This window comes from Procambarus clarkii, chromosome 8 (assembly GCF_040958095.1).
Source record: "Procambarus clarkii isolate CNS0578487 chromosome 8, FALCON_Pclarkii_2.0, whole genome shotgun sequence".
Taxonomy (NCBI): domain Eukaryota; kingdom Metazoa; phylum Arthropoda; class Malacostraca; order Decapoda; family Cambaridae; genus Procambarus; species Procambarus clarkii.
Genome location: NC_091157.1, coordinates 38396884 through 38418540, shown reverse-complemented (window position 1 = coordinate 38418540; position 21657 = coordinate 38396884). Strand labels below are relative to the sequence as shown.

At 40.9% G+C, this 21657-nt stretch overlaps 1 protein-coding gene across 7 annotated transcripts in view; it reads right to left on the bottom strand.

Annotated features, from left to right (window-relative positions):
- Positions 1-21657, bottom strand: part of LOC123759855 (adenosine 5'-monophosphoramidase HINT3) — a 156381-nt gene that overhangs the window by 56265 nt on the left and 78459 nt on the right. For all 7 annotated transcript variants that reach the window (XR_011225693.1, XR_011225691.1, XR_011225694.1 and 4 more), the window contains exons 2-3: positions 19587-19727; positions 19172-19289 (exon numbers count right to left, since the gene is read on the bottom strand). Coding sequence is in view for 4 of the 7 variants with exons in the window: in XM_069317491.1 (XP_069173592.1) it covers positions 19172-19289; positions 19587-19727 (259 nt within the window). In the remaining 3 variants the exon portion in view is untranslated. The remainder of the gene's footprint in view (positions 1-19171; positions 19290-19586; positions 19728-21657) is intronic.

Sequence of the window (21657 nt, the reverse complement as noted above, 5' to 3'; positions counted from 1 at the left end):
TCCTCACACACTTGCTTTATAATTATATAAAATATAATTGTGACTGTAAGGGTTGTATACGTGCCCGTCTTCTCTGGAATTACATGGGGTTGTATCGCAGCAACCTCCCCCCCCCCTCCAACCACCAGACGTATACAGTACTGTACTCCGGCTTCTCCCAAAATGCCACATATAAGACTTGTGTTTTATGATAGTGAAGCAAGACACTTATCTTACTTAGTACACTTAAAAAACAATCATGAACGTTTGGGCAAGATTTTTTAAATCGAGACTTACATAATTATTGTTTACTGTAAGATTAGAATAATGTTTGTTTCTCTCTCAGAACAGCAGGGTGCTATTAACAGAACAAAAAGGAGGATCCGCGTTTTAGCCAATCTGATTGTCTTAAAACGCCATAGTCCTGGTTTCCAATGATGGTCTTCCCCGGTCCGTCTAGGTCCAGAACCACCACCATGATTAAATGATCATGAAAATTTTGAAGAATTCTGTAAAGAAAAAGAAAATTATTTCCATTTCAATAATTTTTCCAATGTTAGAGTGTTTGATTTTCATTTATGACTTATTTGTGTTTATTTTACTTTCCTGTGATACCTCCTGTGTGTGTGTGTGTGTGTGTGTGTACTCACCTATTTGTGCTTGCGGGGGTTGAGCTTTGGCTCTTTGGTTCCCGCCTCTCAACTGTCAATCAACTGGTGTACAGATGCCTGAGCCTAGTGGGCTCTATCATATCTAATTTAAAACTATGTATGGAGTCAGCCTCCACCACATCACTGCCTAATGCATTCCATCCGTTAACTAACCTGACACTTGAAAAAGTTCCTTCTAACGTCTCTGTGGCTCATGTGGGTACTCAGTTTCCACCTGTGTCCCCTTGTTCGCGTCCAAGGAACGTGTCCCTTGATTCGCGTTGTGTGTGTGTGTGTTTTGTGTGTGGTGTGTGTGTGTGTGTGTGTGTGTGTGTGTGTGTGTGGTGTGTGTGTGTGGTGTGTGTGTGTATGTGTGTGTGTGTGGTGTGTGTGTGTGTGTGTGTGTGTGTGGTGTGTGTGTGTGTGTGTGTGTGTGTGTGTGTGTGTGTGTGTGTGTGTGTGTGTGTGTGTGTGTGTGTGTGTGTGTGTGTGTGTGTGTGTGTGTGTGTGTGTGTGTGTGTGTGTGTTTGTGTGTGTGTGTGTGTGTGTGTGTGTGTTTTCACAGTTTTTCACAGTACAGTTTTCTCTCACTTGACCCTCAAAGTTTAGTAGACAAACACTTGTCCTTCAAAGCACAGTTGGCTCACTTCTGACCTTCAAGGTTTATAAGATTAACACCTGATCATCTAAGCTTAGAAGACTAACACCTGACCTTAAAGCACAGTAGACTTGCATTTGACCTGCAAAGCACCGTAGATTTACAATTGCCCTTCAAAGCACAGTAGACTAATACCTGACCTTCAGAGCACAGTACATTAACACCTGACCTTCAAAGCACAGTAGACTAACACCTGACCTTCAAAGCACAGTATACTAACTCCTGACCTTCAGAGCACAGTACACTAATACCTGACCTTCAAAGCACAGTACACTTATACCTCACCTTCAAAGCACAGTAGACTAGCACCTGACCTTCAGAGCACAGCACCCTAGCACATGACCTTCAAAGCACAGTAGACTGGCACCTGACCTTCAGAGCACAGTAGACTAGCACCTGACCTTCAGAGCACAGTACACTAGCACCTGACCTTCAAAGCACAGTACACTAGTACCTGACCTTCAAAGCACAGTAGACTAGCACCTGACCTTCAGAGCACAGTAGACTAGCATCTAATCTTCAAAGCACAGTAGACTAGCACCTGACCTTCAGAGCACAGTAGACTAGCACCTGACCTTCATAGCACAGTAGACTAGCACCTGACCTTCAAAGCACAGTAGACTAGCACCTGACCTTCAAAGCACAGTAGACTAAGACCTGACCTTCAAAGCATAGTATAATATCACATGACCTTCAAAGCACAGTAGACTAACACTTGCCCTGCAAAGCACAGTTGACTAATACCTGCCCTGCAAAGCACAGTAGACTAATACCTGACCTTCAAAGCTCGGTAGACGAACATCTGACCTTCAAAGCACAGTAGACTAACACCTGACTTTCAAAGCACAGTAGACTAACACCTGCCCTGCAAAGCTCGGTAGACTTGCACCTGCCCTTCAAAGCTCAATAAACTAACACCTACTCTTCAAAGTACAGTAGACTAACACATTTTTATTTTTATTTGTTTCAGTGTTATTCTGGCATAGGCCTTAAGCCTAACCTCCAAAGGATACCTGATCAACCAGGCTGTGACTCATACGTCAGGCTGCGAACAGCCGCGTCTAACAGCCTGGTTGATCAGTCCAGCAACCAGGAGGCCTGGTCGACGACCGGGCCGCGGGGACACTAAGCCCCGGAAGCACCTCAAGGTAGCCTCAAGGTAGCCTAAGCCTCTGGCTGGCCCACTATGTGTTACTTGTTTTTGTTTCTCTTTTATTTAGGCAGAGTATGAGTATTTATGACTTGTATGTTCGTTTCAGTATGAATATGCTGCATGTGTTTGACAACTTCTTCTGCTCTGTTGAATCATAGTTATCATATTGGGTTTGTGACTGCACAGTGTTAGATAATGTTTCAGTGGTGTGTGTCGGGCATTTCTCCACAGTGCTGACATTTCCTCCCAACTTCTGGAACCTGTATACCTATTTCCTATGCACATGGGTATCGAAGCTTGATGCTATATAAGTGTACTTATGTTTTGTGTATTTTGATAAAAGGCTTCCTTTTATCAAAATAAGCGGTTCCTAGTTAGTTGAATTCTTACACAAAACCGCAGATCCTGATGTTGCTGCTGCTTTGTTGTGGTCACTGTACATCTTCTGCATTACTCTATTTAAATTAACTGTACTCGCTTAAATCGTGATGGACTCTGTGAAATGTAAATGTGTATATTTCTTCTCTTAGTTGCAAGTTTTGAAACTTTGTGTACAATATCCTTCCCTATTAATCCCACATGACTTGGAACCAAGTTGATAAGTACCCGACGGCCTTGACTTTTGAATCTTTGCATTAATGCTATGACGTTTGTGGTCAGATGGATGTTATCACGTATGTGTTCTTGTTGGAAGGTTTCAGTGGCAGTTCTCGAATCTGTATGTATAACATGTTGTCTGTGTTCAGCAAGAGTATGTTCCAAAGCATTTTGAATGGCTAGCATTTCTGTTTGTAAAGTTGAACACCCGTTTGAGAGTCTCCAACTAACTACAGAATTTCCTGCATGAACAAATCCACAAAGGCAGTGACGAGGGTTCGAACCTATGTCCGAGAGCATCCCATACACTGCCTTAATCGACTGAGTTACAACAAGGTTAACAGAATTGCATCCAGAAGTTCTTCTGATTTTACTTGGATCCTGCAGCCTCTCCGAGACACAAACCATGATTTTACGCAATTACCCCATGCACTCGAGCTCTGTCAATAGGCCGTTCTACCTCTTCGCCCTTACTTCATTACACACAGAAATGACAATAGCGTGATGCATCAAATGAACAAACACATATGGGCCGTAACGAGGGTTCGAACCTACGTCCGAGAGCATCCCAGACGCTGCCCTAATCGACTGAGCTACGACATGGTTAAAAGAATTGAAACCAGAAGTTCTACTTCAACTCTACTTCAGAATGCGCTCTATGTCATCTTAATTATTGGGACGGCTTAAAAGTTGACACACTCCCGCTACACAAACACACCTCCTTGACAAACACCTCCAAGAATTACCGGATTCATACTTCAGGCTGCGAGCAGCCGCGTCCAAAAGCCTTTTTTGACCATACGACTAACCGGCGGGCTGAGGGGCCATTGAACCCCAGAAGCTACACAAGGAAAGACGCTGACTTGTGAAGAGTTTTTTAAATTTGTCAGTTACCAATCCAGTTTGGACTTGGGACTTGGCCAAGTGATGGTTAACTGACTTAAGTTTATTGTCTGTCTCTTGTGTTGAATGATTCCGTTGATCTTGAGTTGCCACTACTTCTTGCAGTTGTTTTTGTGGATTTTTATGGTCTGGTGTCTTGACTACCCGACTGTTGTTGGTTGTCTGTATGTCCATGTCGCGTTGTTTGTCCTCTTGTGCTCTGTCTTGTCTCATTCTGTTTCTTGTGTAACTGAGGTCTGCTGCAGGAACTTGTCCATTATTACACAAGTGATTTCTTGAGTCTGTTGTTGTGAGGCGTTCTTCATCATCTGCAGGCAATTGATAATGGTCTCTGCCATGATCTTCAGGATGTTTTTATAGCTGGATTTCGGTAAAACAGTAAATTTGCTGTGTTGATTCCGAAAGTGATTGCTGTTCCTCCCATGTCTCACACTTGCCTTCTGGACTGTGTCTTGCCCTCCCACATCTCACACTGGTCCTGTATTGCATGTCCGCTCCACCCATCCTCACACACTTGCTTTATAATTATATAAAATATAATTGTGACTGTAAGGGTTGTATACGTGCCCGTCTTCTCTGGAATTACATGGGGTTGTATCGCAGCAACCTCCCCCCCCCCTCCAACCACCAGACGTATACAGTACTGTACTCCGGCTTCTCCCAAAATGCCACATATAAGACTTGTGTTTTATGATAGTGAAGCAAGACACTTATCTTACTTAGTACACTTAAAAAACAATCATGAACGTTTGGGCAAGATTTTTTAAATCGAGACTTACATAATTATTGTTTACTGTAAGATTAGAATAATGTTTGTTTCTCTCTCAGGAACAGCAGGGTGCTATTAACAGAACAAAAAAGGAGGATCCGCGTTTTAGCCAATCTGATTTTCTTAAAACGCCATAGGTCCCTGGTTTCCAATGATGGTCTTCCCCCGGTCGTCTAGGTCCAGAACCACCAACATGATTAAATGATCATGAAAATTTTGAAGAATTCTGTAAAATAAAAATAAAATTATTTCCATTTCAATAATTTTTCCAATGTTAGAGTGTTTGATTTTCATTTATGACTTATTTGTGTTTATTTTACTTTTCCTGTGATACCTCCTGTGTGTGTGTGTGTGTGTGTGTACTCACCTATTTGTGCTTGCGGGGGTTGAGCTTTGGCTCTTTGGTCCCGCCTCTCAACTGTCAATCAACTGGTGTACAGATTCCTGAGCCTAGTGGGCTCTATCATATCTACATTTAAAACTATGTATGGAGTCAGCCTCCACCACATCACTGCCTAATGCATTCCATCAATAACTAACCTGACACTGAAAAAGTTCCTTCTAACGTCTCTGTGGCTCATGTGGGTACTCAGTTTCCACCTGTGTCCCCTTGTTCGCATCCAAGGAACGTGTCCCTTGTTCGCGTTATGTGTGTGTGTGTGTGTGTGTGTGTGTGTGTGTGTGTGTGTGTGTGTGTGTGTGTGTGTGTGTGTGTGTGTGTGTGTGTGTGTGCGTGTGCGTGTGCGTGTGCGTGCGTGCGTGCGTGCGTGTGTGTGTGTGTGTGAGTGTGTATGTGTGTGTGTGTGTGTGTGTGTGTGTGTGTGTTTTCACAGTTTTTCACAGTACAGTTTTCTCTCACTTGACCCTCAAAGTTTACAAGACAAACACTTGTCCTTCAAAGCACAGTTGGCTCACTTCTGACCTTCAAGGTTTATAAGACTAACACCTGATCTTCTAAGCTTAGAAGACTAACACCTGACCTTAAAGCACAGTAGACTTGCACCTGACCTGCAAAGCACCGTAGATTTACAATTGCCCTTCAAAGCACAGTAGACTAATACCTGACCTTCAGAGCACAGTACATTAACACCTGACCTTCAAAGCACAGTAGACTAACACCTGACCTTCAAAGCACAGTATACTAACTCCAGACCTTCAGAGCACAGTACACTAATACCTGACCTTCAAAGCACAGTACACTAATACCTCACCTTCAAAGCACAGTAGACTAGCACCTGACCTTCAGAGCACAGCACCCTAGCACATGACCTTCAAAGCACAGTAGACTGGCACCTGACCTTCAGAGCACAGTAGACTAGCACCTGACCTTCAGAGCACAGTACACTAGCACCTGACCTTCAAAGCACAGTACACTAGCACCTGACCTTCAAAGCACAGTAGACTAGCACCTGACCTTCAGAGCACAGTAGACTAGCATCTAATCTTCAAAGCACAGTAGACTAGCACCTGACCTTCAGAGCACAGTAGACTAGCACCTGACCTTCATAGCACAGTAGACTAGCACCTGACCTTCAAAGCACAGTAGACTAGCACCTGACCTTCAAAGCACAGTAGACTAAGACCTGACCTTCAAAGCATAGTATAATATCACATGACCTTCAAAGCACAGTAGACTAACACTTGCCCTGCAAAGCACAGTTGACTAATTCCTGCCCTGCAAAGCACAGTACACTAATACCTGACCTTCAAAGCTCGGTAGACGAACATCTGACCTTCAAAGCACAGTAGACTAACACCTGACTTTCAAAGCACAGTAGACTAACACCTGCCCTGCAAAGCTCGGTAGACTTACACCTGCCCTTCAAAGCTCAATAAACTAACACCTACTCTTCAAAGTACAGTAGACTAACACATTTTTATTTTTATTTGTTTCAGTGTTATTCTGGCATAGGCCTTAAGCCTCTGGCTGGCCCACTATGTGTTACTTGTTTTTGTTTCTCTTTTATTTAGGCAGAGTATGAGTATTTATGACTTGTATGTTCGTTTCAGTATGAATATGCTGCATGTGTTTGACAACTTCTTCTGCTCTGTTGAATCATAGTTATCATATTGGGTTTGTGACTGCACTGTGTTAGATAATGTTTCAGTGGTGTGTGTCGGGCATTTCTCCACAGTGCTGACATTTCCTCCCAACTTCTGGAACCTGTATGACTATTTCCTATGCACATGGGTATCGAAGCTTGATGCTATATAAGTGTACTTATGTTTTGTGTATTTTGATAAAAGGCTTCCTTTTATCAAAATAAGCGGTTCCTAGTTAGTGGAATTCTTGCACAAAACCGCAGATCCTGATGTTGCTGCTGCTTTGTTGTGGTCACTGTACATCTTCTGCATTACTCTATTTAAACAAACAAAGCAAACAATTTTAGGTTGCCACAACATATCTGGAAAGGAGTTGAAAGGATTGGAAACGTTTGTTTTATCGTATCAGATACGATATTGTGTGTGGACTTAAATAGGTTTCCAAAACTTATAACCAAGACATATGTATCTAACACTAATTTGAGATGTTGTGGCAACTTTGCACTCCTAACATGAGTCATTCATAATCCATTCATACACCAATATGAATCTCTTGTGAAAGGTTTGAGCCTAATCTGAACCCTTTTCACATCTTAGTGTTTAAAGTTAAATTTCTTGAAATTAAATTATATTATTTTATATTATATTATATTATTTTTATTATATTTTATTTTATGTATTATTATTTTTCTTATATTTTGTTATATTATATATTATTGTTCATAATTTAAATATTAAAACTAATTTAAGGGTAAAAAAATCAAATAATTTATATTTCTTTTATTATTTACTAAAATCAGCAAAAATACAAAAACATATGACCTATATAATTATATATATATATTATTAAATATGACCGAAAAAGTAAGATTAATAATTCTAACACGAATTTTCTCAATCTTTCGTACATTACGCTTCACTGTTGGAGGTAAATCAAAAATCACTTCTCCAAAATTAATTTTTATTTCTAGTCTGACGCGACACGGGCACGTTTCGTAAAACTTATTACATTTTCAAACACTTCACAAATACACAACTGATTAGAACTTACGTATCTCTGATTTTATATCTACATTTGAGTGAGGTGGGAGGGGTGATGTGGCATTAACACAAGACAGAACAAGAGGGGATATTAATAGGGTATTAAAAGTATCAACACAAGACAGAACAGAAACAATGGGTATTGAATAGAAGTGTTTGTAGAAAGCCTATTGGTCCATATTTCTTGATGCTTCTATATTGGAGCGGAGTCTTGAGGTGGGTAGAATATAGTTGTGCAATAATTGGCTGTTGATTGCTGGTGTTGACTTCTTGATGTGTAGTGCCTCGCAAACGTCAAGCCGCCTGCTATCGCTGTATCTATCGATGATTTCTGTGTTGTTTACTAGGATTTCTCTGGCGATGGTTTGGTTATGGGAAGAGATTATATGTTCCTTAATGGAGAGCTGCTGCTTATGCATCGTTAAACGTCTAGAAAGAGATGTTGTTGTCTTGCCTATATACTGGGTTTTTTGGAGCTTACAGTCCCCAAGTGGGCATTTGAAGGCATAGACGACGTTAGTCTCTTTTAAAGCGTTCTGTTTTGTGTCTGGAGAGTTTCTCATGAGTAGGCTGGCCGTTTTTCTGGTTTTATAGTAAATCGTCAGTTGTATCCTCTGATTTTTGTCTGTAGGGATAACGTTTCTATTAACAATATCTTTCAGGACCCTTTCCTCCGTTTTATGAGCTGTGGAAAAGAAGTTCCTGTAAAATAGTCTAATAGGGGGTATAGGTGTTGTGTTAGTTGTCTCTTCAGAGGTTGCATGGCTTTTCACTTTCCTTCTTATGATGTCTTCGATGAAACCATTGGAGAAGCCGTTATTGACTAGGACCTGCCTTACCCTACAGAGTTCTTCGTCGACTTGCTTCCATTCTGAGCTGTGGCTGAGAGCACGGTCGACGTATGCGTTAACAACACTCCTCTTGTACCTGTCAGGGCAGTCGCTGTTGGCATTTAGGCACATTCCTATGTTTGTTTCCTTAGTGTAGACTGCAGTGTGGAAACCTCCGCCCTTTTCCATGACTGTTACATCTAGAAAAGGCAGCTTCCCATCCTTTTCCGTCTCGTAAGTGAAACGCAGCACGGAACTCTGCTCAAATGCCTCCTTCAGCTCCTGCAGATGTCTGACATCAGGTACCTGTGTAAAAATGTCGTCAACATACCTGCAGTATATGGCCGGTTTCAAGTTCATGTCGACTAAGACTTTTTGCTCGATGGTACCCATGTAGAAGTTTGCAAACAGGACACCTAGGGGAGAACCCATGGCGACCCCATCTACTTGCTTATACATGTGCCCATCCGAGCTCAAGAAGGGTGCCTCTTTAGTACAAGCTTGGAGTAGTTTCCTCAGAACACTTTCTGGCATGTCAATTATATATATAATATATATAAATAATATATATATAAATAATTTATATAATATATATTATAATATATATATATATATATATATATATATATATATATATATATATATATTATATATATATATATATATATTAGTATATTTTGGTAGCAGTCTTTCCTGTAGACATATATTATTAAATATGACCGAAAAAGTAAGATTAATAATTCTAACACGAATTTTCTCAATCTTTCGTACATTACGCTTCACTGTTGGAGGTAAATCAAAAATCACTTCTCCAAAATTCATTTTTATTTCTAGTCTGACGCGACACGGGCGCGTTTCGTAAAACTTATTACATTTTCAAAGACTTCACAAATACACAACTGATTAGAACTTGCGTTTCCCTGATTTTATATCTACATTTGAGTGAGGTGGGAAGGGTGATGTGGCATTACATTTGAGTGAGGTGGGAAGGGTGATGTGGCATTAACACAAGACAGAACACTAGGGGATATTAATAGGGTATTAAAAGTATCAACACAAGACAGAACAGAAACAATGGGTATTGAATAGAAGTGTTTGTAGAAAGCCTATTGGTCCATATTTCTTGATGCTTCTATATTGGAGCGGAGTCTTGAGGTGGGTAGAATATAGTTGTGCAATAATTGGCTGTTGATTGCTGGTGTTGACTTCTTGATGTGTAGTGCCTCGCAAACGTCAAGCCGCCTGCTATCGCTGTATCTATCGATGATTTCTGTGTTGTTTACTAGGATTTCTCTGGCGATGGTTTGGTTATGGGAAGAGATTATATGTTCCTTAATGGAGCCCTGTTGTTTATGCATCGTTAAACGCCTAGAAAGAGATGTTGTTGTCTTGCCTATATACTGGGTTTTTTGGAGCTTACAGTCCCCAAGTGGGCATTTGAAGGCATAGACGACGTTAGTCTCTTTTAAAGCGTTCTGTTTTGTGTCTGGAGAGTTTCTCATGAGTAGGCTGGCCGTTTTTCTGGTTTTATAGTAAATCGTCAGTTGTATCCTCTGATTTTTGTCTGTAGGGATAACGTTTCTATTAACAATATCTTTCAGGACCCTTTCCTCTGTTTTATGAGCTGTGGAAAAGAAGTTCCTGTAAAATAGTCTAATAGGGGGTATAGGTGTTGTGTTAGTTGTCTCTTCGGAGGTTGCATGGCTTTTCACTTTCCTTCTTATGATGTCTTCGATGAAACCATTGGAGAAGCCGTTATTGACTAGGACCTGCCTTACCTCCGAAGAGACAACTAACACAACACCTATACCCCCTATTAGACTATTTTACAGGAACTTCTTTTCCACAGCTCATAAAACAGAGGAAAGGGTCCTGAAAGATATTGTTAATAGAAACGTTATCCCTACAGACAAAAATCAGAGGATACAACTGACGATTTACTATAAAACCAGAAAAACGGCCAGCCTACTCATGAGAAACTCTCCAGACACAAAACAGAACGCTTTAAAAGAGACTAACGTCGTCTATGCCTTCAAATGCCCACTTGGGGACTGTAAGCTCCATAAAACCCAGTATATAGGCAAGACAACAACATCTCTTTCTAGGCGTTTAACGATGCATAAACAACAGGGCTCCATTAAGGAACATATAATCTCTTCCCATAACCAAACCATCGCCAGAGAAATCCTAGTAAACAACACAGAAATCATCGATAGATACAGCGATAGCAGGCGGCTTGACGTTTGCGAGGCACTACACATCAAGAAGTCAACACCAGCAATCAACAGCCAATTATTGCACAACTATATTCTACCCACCTCAAGACTCCGCTCCAATATAGAAGCATCAAGAAATATGGACCAATAGGCTTTCTACAAACACTTCTATTCAATACCCATTGTTTCTGTTCTGTCTTGTGTTGATACTTTTAATACCCTATTAATATCCCCTAGTGTTCTGTCTTGTGTTAATGCCACATCACCCTTCCCACCTCACTCAAATGTAATGCCACATCACCCTTCCCACCTCACTCAAATGTAGATATAAAATCAGGGAAACGCAAGTTCTAATCAGTTGTGTATTTGTGAAGTCTTTGAAAATGTAATAAGTTTTACGAAACGCGCCCGTGTCGCGTCAGACTAGAAATAAAAATGAATTTTGGAGAAGTGATTTTTGATTTACCTCCAACAGTGAAGCGTAATGTACGAAAGATTGAGAAAATTCGTGTTAGAATTATTAATCTTACTTTTTCGGTCATATTTAATAATATATATATATATATATATATATATATATATATATATATTATATAATATATATATATATATATATATATATATATAATATATATATATATATATATATATATATATATATATATATATATATATATATATATATATATTTTATATAATATATATATATATATATATATATATATATATATATATATATATATATATATATATTATATAATATATATATATATATATATATATATATATATATATATATATATATTATATAATATATATATATATAATATATATAATATATATATATATATATATATATATATATATATATATATATATAATATATATATATATATATATATAAGTAACACGAAAATTGATGTAATCAAACTGAACGAGTATACACATTAGGTTGCAGTATACAAATTGGTGCTCGTTCACGGGTAACTGTAGGCTTTTCTGTGGGGAGGCACTCCAGGCTTTTGTACATTATATTCATACACATCTGTAGGGAATTTAATTGTGAACACAATGATACCAAAACGAGCGACGTAGCACGAGAATTGTGGTGAGAAAAATGGAACGAGTATGCACATTTTACTGTTTTCGTCGAAGTCTGCGGCGCGCTTGTGGGGTGCGCAATAGTGTTAGCATACTAAGAAGGTTAGGTAAGGTCGGTGTTTTCTATGAAGCTTTTCAAGGTAAACTAGTATGTTTAGTATGTCACATATGCACGTATTTAATAAGTTAATATTGACTGTAAGAAAGTGCGAGAATGGGTTGACTAGGTACATATTGAAGCAGTTGAGCACTGCAACATCCTTGAGGTGGAAGAAGAACTTTTTCGTCCACTTCACAGACTTGCGCACGCACTCCACTCCGCTAAGCATCATGTCACATTTATCGACGCGGGGCATGTTCACGTTATAGTCTATGACACAGTCTGGCATATACATGGTGTTGCGTGTCTGAAAGTGGACTTTCCCACTGTCCAACATGGCACCAGTGTGAATCGTAGTCAGCATATTCACCTCGCGTCTGTCGACAAGGGGGCGTGGATGGGACCGAAGCAACCAACACTCCCAAATCCCAAAACGAACTAAAACGGGGCAGCCCCAGGGCTCCCGGGGAGGAAACCATGAGAACGTTGCCACCACCAAGGCTCAAGTGCAACGCCCCTGCTGCCCGCACCCGCTTAGTCAGAACAACTGGGTAACCGAGCCACAACGAGCAACCAAACTCGCAAGACTCCGGGTCGAAGGTGTCACCGACCCCACAGGCAGCAGACGGAGGCAAAACAGAGTCACCCAGAGACAAAGAGCGAGAGCAACCCTCAAACTCGCTGGAAGCGAGGGGGAACTCTGGGGTCACATCCATCGGACCCGCGCGCCCCCAGGGGTTTCCCAGGGTCTCGAGCGTTTACTATAAGAGGACTCGCGCTCAGGAAATCCCAGGCAGGGTACTGCTAACCGGCACCCAAAGCTACCAAACAACTTTCTAAGAGCTGAACCCCCGGGACGTGTACACTCACGGGGACCTAGCAGGGGGTACCACCAGAAAATACTCAGAAAACAAGGGACACAAGGGGCAAGAACGAAGGCAGACCACCCAACCAGGTTGATAAACAAAAAGAAAAAGAAAACCCCGCAAGAGGACAGCGTACCTGAGCGGAACAGAGCCGACCGCTATGATTGGTAAATACAAGCTGCACAGTACCCTGCGCCCCACCAGTGCAAAAACTGCCACTTACTCTAAGGCGAACAAGGGAGATAGAACACCCAAGCACACAAAGAGCGGCCGAAAGCCAAGCAGTAAACGGCCAAGCAGGGGCAGGACCCATGGAACTTGTGGAAGGCAGCCCCAAGCCCCAAGGGCAGTACTTACAGAGCATCTAGGGAAGGGAACCCTAGGCACATGCAGCCCGAGTACTGGAGAATCACTCCCAGCTCACGCACACCTAGAAAACAGACACCACACTCTAGGTACAGTGCTGAAACAACCACTGGAGCCGGAGCACATAACCGGTGCCTATAGCATCACCCGAAGAACTGATGGGTGGATAGCCGGCGTGGGAGGTCTGGGACTCCCCTTTCCCCCTCCAGGGGAGGGGGGAGCCGCGCAGACAGCGGCGCGGTGACGTATGACGTCATACTAGTTTCCTTGTTTTCTGTTGTAGAGTTCTATCCACTAGTTCGGCTTTAGGTAGCAATTTTCACCAGAATAGGGGTTTGTTTTGGAATGCTTACCTTTCTGGATGCTTGACCCGGTCGATAGCAGACATAGAATGCTTCCTACCACACGGGGGTTTCTATAGGCCATTGCTCCCCTTGCCTCTCTGAGGGGGCCAGGTTCTGGCCGTGGTCCCCGGTAGGCCCTAGAACTCCATACACATGACTGATGCCAAAGTCTGACATTAGCATGTCAGCCTGGTAAAGCTCTGGGGAGCCGACGGGGCTCCCCCCAGAAAACTATATTTGTTTAATTAATAAATAGGAAACTATAAAACATGTTAATGATTAACCCTTAAATTGCGCATCGCTTCATATGATGCTTTGACCGACTTGCAGTAAATTGCGCATCACATCATATGATGCTTTGGAGTACTACGCAAGATTTAAACGGCCTGCTGATACACGGGGTTCACCACACCTTCATCAGGGCTCTTGTAAACAGACGCAATTTAAAAAAAAAAATCATGGGCCAAATTCCCTGTTAGGGGCCTCAGTATTGAGTGAGCTACCAAGCCTGACACACACAGCATGAGCTCACAGAACTGTTGTTCAGCTTGTGACCACAGCATCGCTTAAAAATGCCATAATATACTTGTTCATGCTATTATGTAGTGATATTATTACAGAAGACCCCTGACTGTGAGAAAACTGACCAGGGTTCTGATATTAGCAGGATTGTGGTGATATTTAGCGCTGTGCTCTATGGAGGGAGGAGTAATGCTGTGGGAGGGAGGGTAGTGGCGTTGTCTTCCGACTGTGTGTGGCCACCTTTTATTGACTGCACTCACCATACCAGCTTAGTGGTTTGCTATGGTGAACACAAATGTAGATACTTATATATAATGTGTGTATAGAGGGTATAAACAGCAAGAGGAGTAGGTTGGGAGCCGCCATTTTGGTGAGGGCAGTGGTGTCGTCTGCACGATTTAACATGTCTCAGACTAACATTAGTCTCCGTGGTGTAGTGGTAAGACACTCGCCTGGCGTTCCGCGAGCGCTGTCATGGGTTCGTATCCTGGCCGGGGAGGATTTACTGAGCGCAAATCCTTAACTGTAGCCTCTGTTTAACGCAACAGTAAAATGTGTACTTGGATGAAAAAACGATTCTTCGCAGCAGGGGACCATATTCCAGGGACCTGCCCGAAATGCTACGCGTACTAGTGGCTGTACAAGAATGTAACAACTCTTGTATATATCTAAAAAAAAATGTTTATTGGTGACCACGAAGGTCTTTGGGCACCATACCAGTTTACTTGTACAAGTATGGTGAATAAAACAGGTAGATATTTATATATAATGTGTGTATATAGCGTAATAACACCACAAACAGTATTGTTGGAGGAGAAATACTAGTGCGTCTGGCCTTGAGGTCAGTAGCCATCAGCTGACTGTGTGAGTAGCTACGTCTTTGTGCCTTTACTCACCATACAAGCTTAGATGTACAGTTATGGTGAACAAAACATGTAAATACTTATATATAACGTCTGTATATAAAAGCAAAAACAGTATGGTGGGTGGAGAATGGTGGCAAGTCAGGTGAGGTGAGGGAGGGAAGGAGTGGCAGCCAGTGGCGGGCTGCCACTGGCTGCCACTGCCACTTAGCATACAAACTTAGTGGTTCGTTATGGTGAACACGAATGTAGATACTTATATATGTCTGTATATAGTGAATAAAAGCAAAAACAGTATGGTGGGAGGAGTGGCTGGCTGGTACACGGCGGTTACTCCTCGTTACTTTTTGACTCATAATAGCAACGTAGTGGTTCGTTATGGTGAAAAAAAAAGATACTTATATATAACCTATGTGTGTATATCACGAAAATAAACACGTGATTAAAAATGTGACAATGTCAGACCATGGAGGAAAAATGAAACGGGAATTTCCTTAAGGAAATTCCTGTTTCATTTTTCCTCCGTGGTCTGACATTGTCATATATAACCTATGTATATAGTATAATAACTGACAAAGTATTTGTTCACTGTTTGATGAACATAATTGAATAAACAATATGCACACCATATTTTTCAGTACAGCGATGATTCACTCATTTTATTATATAAATATATCACACTACACACTATTGAATAATATTACAGAAAAAAAAAATTATGAAAAATCAATCAGACATTGAAATAATTAGGTAATTATCTCTTTGTGGCAACTCCGGCCTGACAGCTGGCGAGCAACACAGTCTGGGACGCATGCTGAGTCAGCGCCTGTTTTTTGCCAGACTTCCCCGCCCTATAGCGGGCAATATATGCCACTTACGATTTTTTTTATTATTTTTTCCATGATCAGTGAACACAAATTAACAGGTTAGGAAGAAAAGAGATTTTTTTTTATGCACCTGTGGGTGTCAAATGGTATATAGCCATGCGCCATTTAAGGGTTAATAATGTATAGTAATATACAAAAATTAACATTTTTTGGCATAAATATTTTACAACTAAGATTAAAAATTTTAATACGGTATGGGTGAGAGGTTTGGCAACCATTGCCAGGTCAGCAATTCTGCCCTCTGCCTCCCTTACCACCACCACTCTCCCTGCCTCCCTCAACACCACCCCTCTCCCTGCCTCCCCCTACACCACCACTCTCCCTGCCTCCCTCAACACCACCCCTCTCCCTGCCTCCCTCAACACCACCCCTCTCCCTGCCTCCCTCAACACCACCCCTCTCCCTGCCTCCCTCAACACCACCCCTCTCCCTGCCTCCCTCAACACCACCACTCTCCTTGCCTCTCCCCCTCAATGCCTTGGAGGTCGGTGGCATGTTGCCATGTGAGTGCCTGCCGATGCCAAAACAAACCCAATACCTACCTTCGGTAATATCAACTGCCAGACTGGTACACGAGGCTCTAGATACCGGTCTCTCAAACCTGTCATTATTACCGGCAGATCAGTATAAAAGAGGCCGTTAAATTAAGTGGATACTGTATATACACTTTATATATAAGGATCTACATTTGTGTCCACCATAACTATCCACTAAGCTGGTATGCTGAGTGGCAGTGGCAGCCTACCACTGGCTGTCACTCCCTCCCTCCCTCACCTGACTCGCCACCATTTTCCTCCCACCATACTGTTTTTGCTTTTATTCACTATATACAGACGTTATATATAAGTATCTGCATATTTTATTCACCATAGCGAACAACTAAGCTGGTATAGTGAGTCCAGACAGTAAAAGGTGGTCACACAGAATCAACAGACAACGCTACTTTCTTCCCCACCAAGATTACTCTTCCCACTACAGCGCTAATTATTACAGCAATCCGGCTAGTATCAGAATCCTGGTCATTTTTATCACAGTCAGGGGTCTTCTGTAATACTATCATCGCTACATAATAGCATGTACTGTACATATATATTATGGCATTTTTTGGCGATGCTGTGGTCACAAGCTGAACAGCAGTGCTGTGAACTCATGCTGTGTGTGTCAGCCTTGATGGTTCACTCAGTACTGAGGCCCTCACACCCAAGAATGTGGCCCACGATTTTTTTTTAAATGGCGTCTGTTTACAAGAGCCCTGATGAAGGTGAGGTGAACCCCATGTATCTGCGGGCTGTTTAACTCTTGCATAGTACTCTAACACATCATATGACGTGTTGCACAGTTTAACCCTCAAACCGCGCATATCATATATAAATGATATCAGTGACAAAACCGAAACCGCGCACATCATTTATATATGATTTCGTGTCTAGCACTATAATTTAAACTCCCCGCCTGGGATAGGAGCAGCTAGAGTACAGCCACGACCGATAGTTGCCAGATGCCACCTAGAAAAAAAATCCAGGCCAACATTCTTGGGTGTTACAGCGTCAGTATTGAGCAAGCCACCAAGGCTGGCGCACGCAGCACGAGCTCACAGCACCGCTGTTCAGCTTGTGACCACAGCATCGCCTACAAATACCATAATATATATGATACTGCTATTATTTAGCAGTGATAGTATTACTGAAGCCCCCTGACTGTGATAAAACTGACCAGGATTCTGATAATAGCAGGATTGTGGTGATATTTAGCGCTGTGCTCCATGGAGGGAGGCGTAAGGCTGTGCAAGGGAGGGTTGTGGCGTCTTCTGACTGTGTGTGGCCACCATTTATTGACTGCACTCACCATACCAGCTTAGTGGTTCAATATGGTGAACACAAATGTAGATACTTATATATAACGTGTGTATAGAGTGTGATAACAGCGAGAGGAGTAGGTTGGGAGCCGCCATTTTGGTGAGGGAAGAGCGTCGTCTGCACGTCTTGGCATGGTGTTTACTGATGGCCACTATGGTCTTTGGGCACCATACCAGCTTATTTGTTCAGGTATGGTGAATAAAACAGGTAGATACTTATATATAATATGTGTGTATATAGCGTAATAACACCACAAACAATATTGTTGAAGGACAAATATTAGTGCGTCTGGCCTTGAGGGCGGCCGCCAATCAGCTGACTGTGTGAGTTGCTACGTCTTTGTGGCCTTTACTCACCATACAAGCTTAGATGTACAGTTACGGTGAACAAAACATGTAAATACGTATATATAACGTCTGTGTATAGTGAATAAATACAGAAAGAGTATTGTAGGAGGTGAATGAGGGTGAGTGAGGTGGTGTTGAGGGAGGGAGTGGCAGTGAGTGGCACGCTGGTGTTTGGCGGTCACTCCTCGTTGCTTTTTGACTCACAAGACCAACTTAGTAGTTCGTTATGGTGTACAAAACATGCAAATACTTATATATAACCTGTGTATATAGTGTAACAACAGCAAAACTATATGTTTATTGTTTTATGAACATAATAATTGAATCACTAATATGCACACCATAATTTTGAGTACAGCGATGGTTCACACATTTTATAATATAAATATACCACAATTCACTGTATGGAATAATATTACTGCAAAAAACTAAGAAAAAATCAGAGACATTGAAATAATTAGGTAATAATATATTTGTGGCAACTGCCGTCTGACAGCTCGGGCGGAGTAGACCTCGTCTGGCAAAGGCTCTGCCAACGCCCCTTTTTTGCCACACTTCCCTACCCTATTGCGGCTAAAATATGCCACCTACGATTTTTTTTTATTTTTTCCGTGATCAGGGAACAAAAATGAACACTTCTATAAGACGAAAGAATTTTTTTGATTTTTTTTTTTGTTGCGCCTGTGGGTGTGAATTCCATTTGGGCCCCTAGCGGTTTGAGGGTTAAGGGTTAAAGCAAACTTGGAGTCTTGTGCAAATATGTTTTTAGGTTACAAGTCAATATGATGGAGCATTCAAGATACTAAACAGAAACCTTTAAGTTTTATAATAGAAAATAAACTATACATGTATTGGAGGCATTACTACTGGAGGCACCTAACTGATGACAAAGAATAAAATGTGAAAAAGGAACTGTATATGATATGAAACAAATTAAGCACTGTATGAGAAAATCTTTGGAGAAGGACGAGGATCAAACCAATATCATCAGTAACCCAGATGTGTTGAAGTATTATATATACTGTATAGTACAGTACAGTACATTAATTACAAACACAGTACAGTAGTAAAATGTCTTACCCAGAGGAATATTTTCCTTTGAAAGACTCTTTGCATCTGTATAGTGGTGACGTGGGACAATCAGATAGTGGTGTGGTGCTGCTGGCCGCATATCTGGAAAAGCTACAAATTCTCCATCCTGTTACAAACGAAAATATTTTGCAAATTTCCATTCAAACACAGTATATTGGAAAGTATATCCATTTACCTACCACTAATGATTCATAAAATTTACCAACTTGTAATATAATGGATATCCTAATTGAAATGCAACTTAGGTACTGTACATTATGCAACAGTGGAATCAATCAATAACAAAAACATTCTGTCATCAATCAATATTGACCAAATTTTAATTCAATAAAAGGATACTCATGTCAACTTTTTTTTTTTATATATCAAGGTAAACAATCCAGGGCTCACTAAAATCACTAACCTGATGCACAATGTTACATGGTTCAATTCCATCACAAATTTTGCAAAAGATGCACTTTTCCCGCTTCTCTATCTGGGACGCTTGCAGAGCTTCTGCTGCATGTGAAGATTCTGTATCAGTGCTCATGTTTCTTGCACAGAACTGAAACATTACCTTATCTGAGTTAAATATTCATTAATACAGTGTGTTCTCCCCTTGAACAAACTTTATGAGGCGAGGCGCAATTCGTTCCACCACAGAATTCGTTCTACCTGTCAGCCCCAGGCTATCCCTCCCCTAGATGTGAAAAGAACAAGAGGTCCTACATCCACCATAACAACAACAAAATCATAGAACATGTTATATATTTATCATTTTGAACATGACACATGATAGAACAAACATTGGTGAACAATTCCATATCACAACTACGTGACTTTTTATTGGTGGCCACAAATATGACACAATGGCCAGGATTTCCATAAGTCAACTGTATAGTCTCGACATAAATATTCAGAAAAAATCCATTCATTATGAATACTTCATATTCACTACAGTATTTGATAAAGCAACCACTTTTTTTAGTATAAAAATGCTACATATATTAACATTATTGAATCCAAGCAAGTAAAATCACAGAATTTTCTCAACAAACTGACGAGAAGAGGGGGCAATTAGTGGGCCGCCAATGGTTTAGGGATGGGTTGGGGGGTTGGGCTCTTTGGTGGATCGTGTGGAGGTGATGGTGTTACGAGTTGTAAGTGGGAAAGGGGAAGTGGCAGCCAGACTGGCAGACCTCGGGCCAGATCAGTCCCATGTAAGAGAGACCCTTGTGATGTGTATAACCCAGGCGAGAGACATAGAAACAACAGTGTTAAATGTTGAAAAACAGCCTGGAACTTTACAAGACATAAATGTTCATTTATGTCTTGTAAAGACATAAATGAACATATATAATACAATATACAATATACAATGTACAATAATACAATATACAATAATGTACAATAATGTACAATAATGTACAATAATACAATATACAATGTATATTGTATTGACATACAATATACAATTTATGTATATTGTATGTCTCCCAATATAAATATATCTCATTTATATTGGGAGATATAAATGTGTACAAAACATTACTGGAACTAGGTGGCTGAACACAGATGTGCTAGCTGTCTCGTTCACTTGGTTTTGGGGAGGGTTGGAGAACAGTCTAGTCATCGTTCGTGTGATGTGTGGCTGTTTCCCACAATACCAATAAGTGCATTTGTATCTTATACGTGCTATAGCGGTGCTTAGTCTCAGTATTAGTTAGGGATAGGCAGTTTTAAAACTAAGGTTATTTATGGAGCCCGGTGTGTAGGTGGTGTTTTGTATTTTTTGGATTCATTCATTCAGCTTTCTGTAACATGAGGTCTTACCACATCAACTTTGTCCCCTATTTGTAAAGTGTTTCAGTGTCAGAACCTTGTTTTGTTAAAACCCATACCACCTTTGTAATTACCAAGGAAGGGTAGAGTATTGTGGTAACCTCAAGTCCCAGTTGGTGTGGATCCTAGTCTATTCCCCTCCTAATATTTATGTTTACTGATAAGTATCCCTCTGTATCTCAGCAATCCTACTACGTAACAGTGTGTCCCCATATTTAGTCAGTGTAAAATAATCCTGTGTTGTTCAATAAAACCCTGTTGTGAAATTGTATCTCAAGGTGTATTTCTTGTCCTATGTAGAATAAGGTTTCTTGCTTTTGATTTGTGCTTTTGTTAAATATATCTAGACATCCCTCCCAGTGTTTGAGAACACTATGGGGGGACACTGTTACATACTATGACTGTTGAAATAATGAGGGGATACTTATCAGCAAACATAAATATTAGGAGTGAGTAGACTATAGGATCCACACCAACTGGGACTTGAGGTTGCCACAATACTCTACCCTTTCTTGGTAAATGAGTGTGTTTTGAGCATTGTGCATGAGGATGAGGCATATAGATAAAACATGTGATCCAGGATTATTGGAACAAATGCGGATTATTGGAACAAATGCAGCCTTGTTTCAACATCCCTTGTCCAACAGGTACAG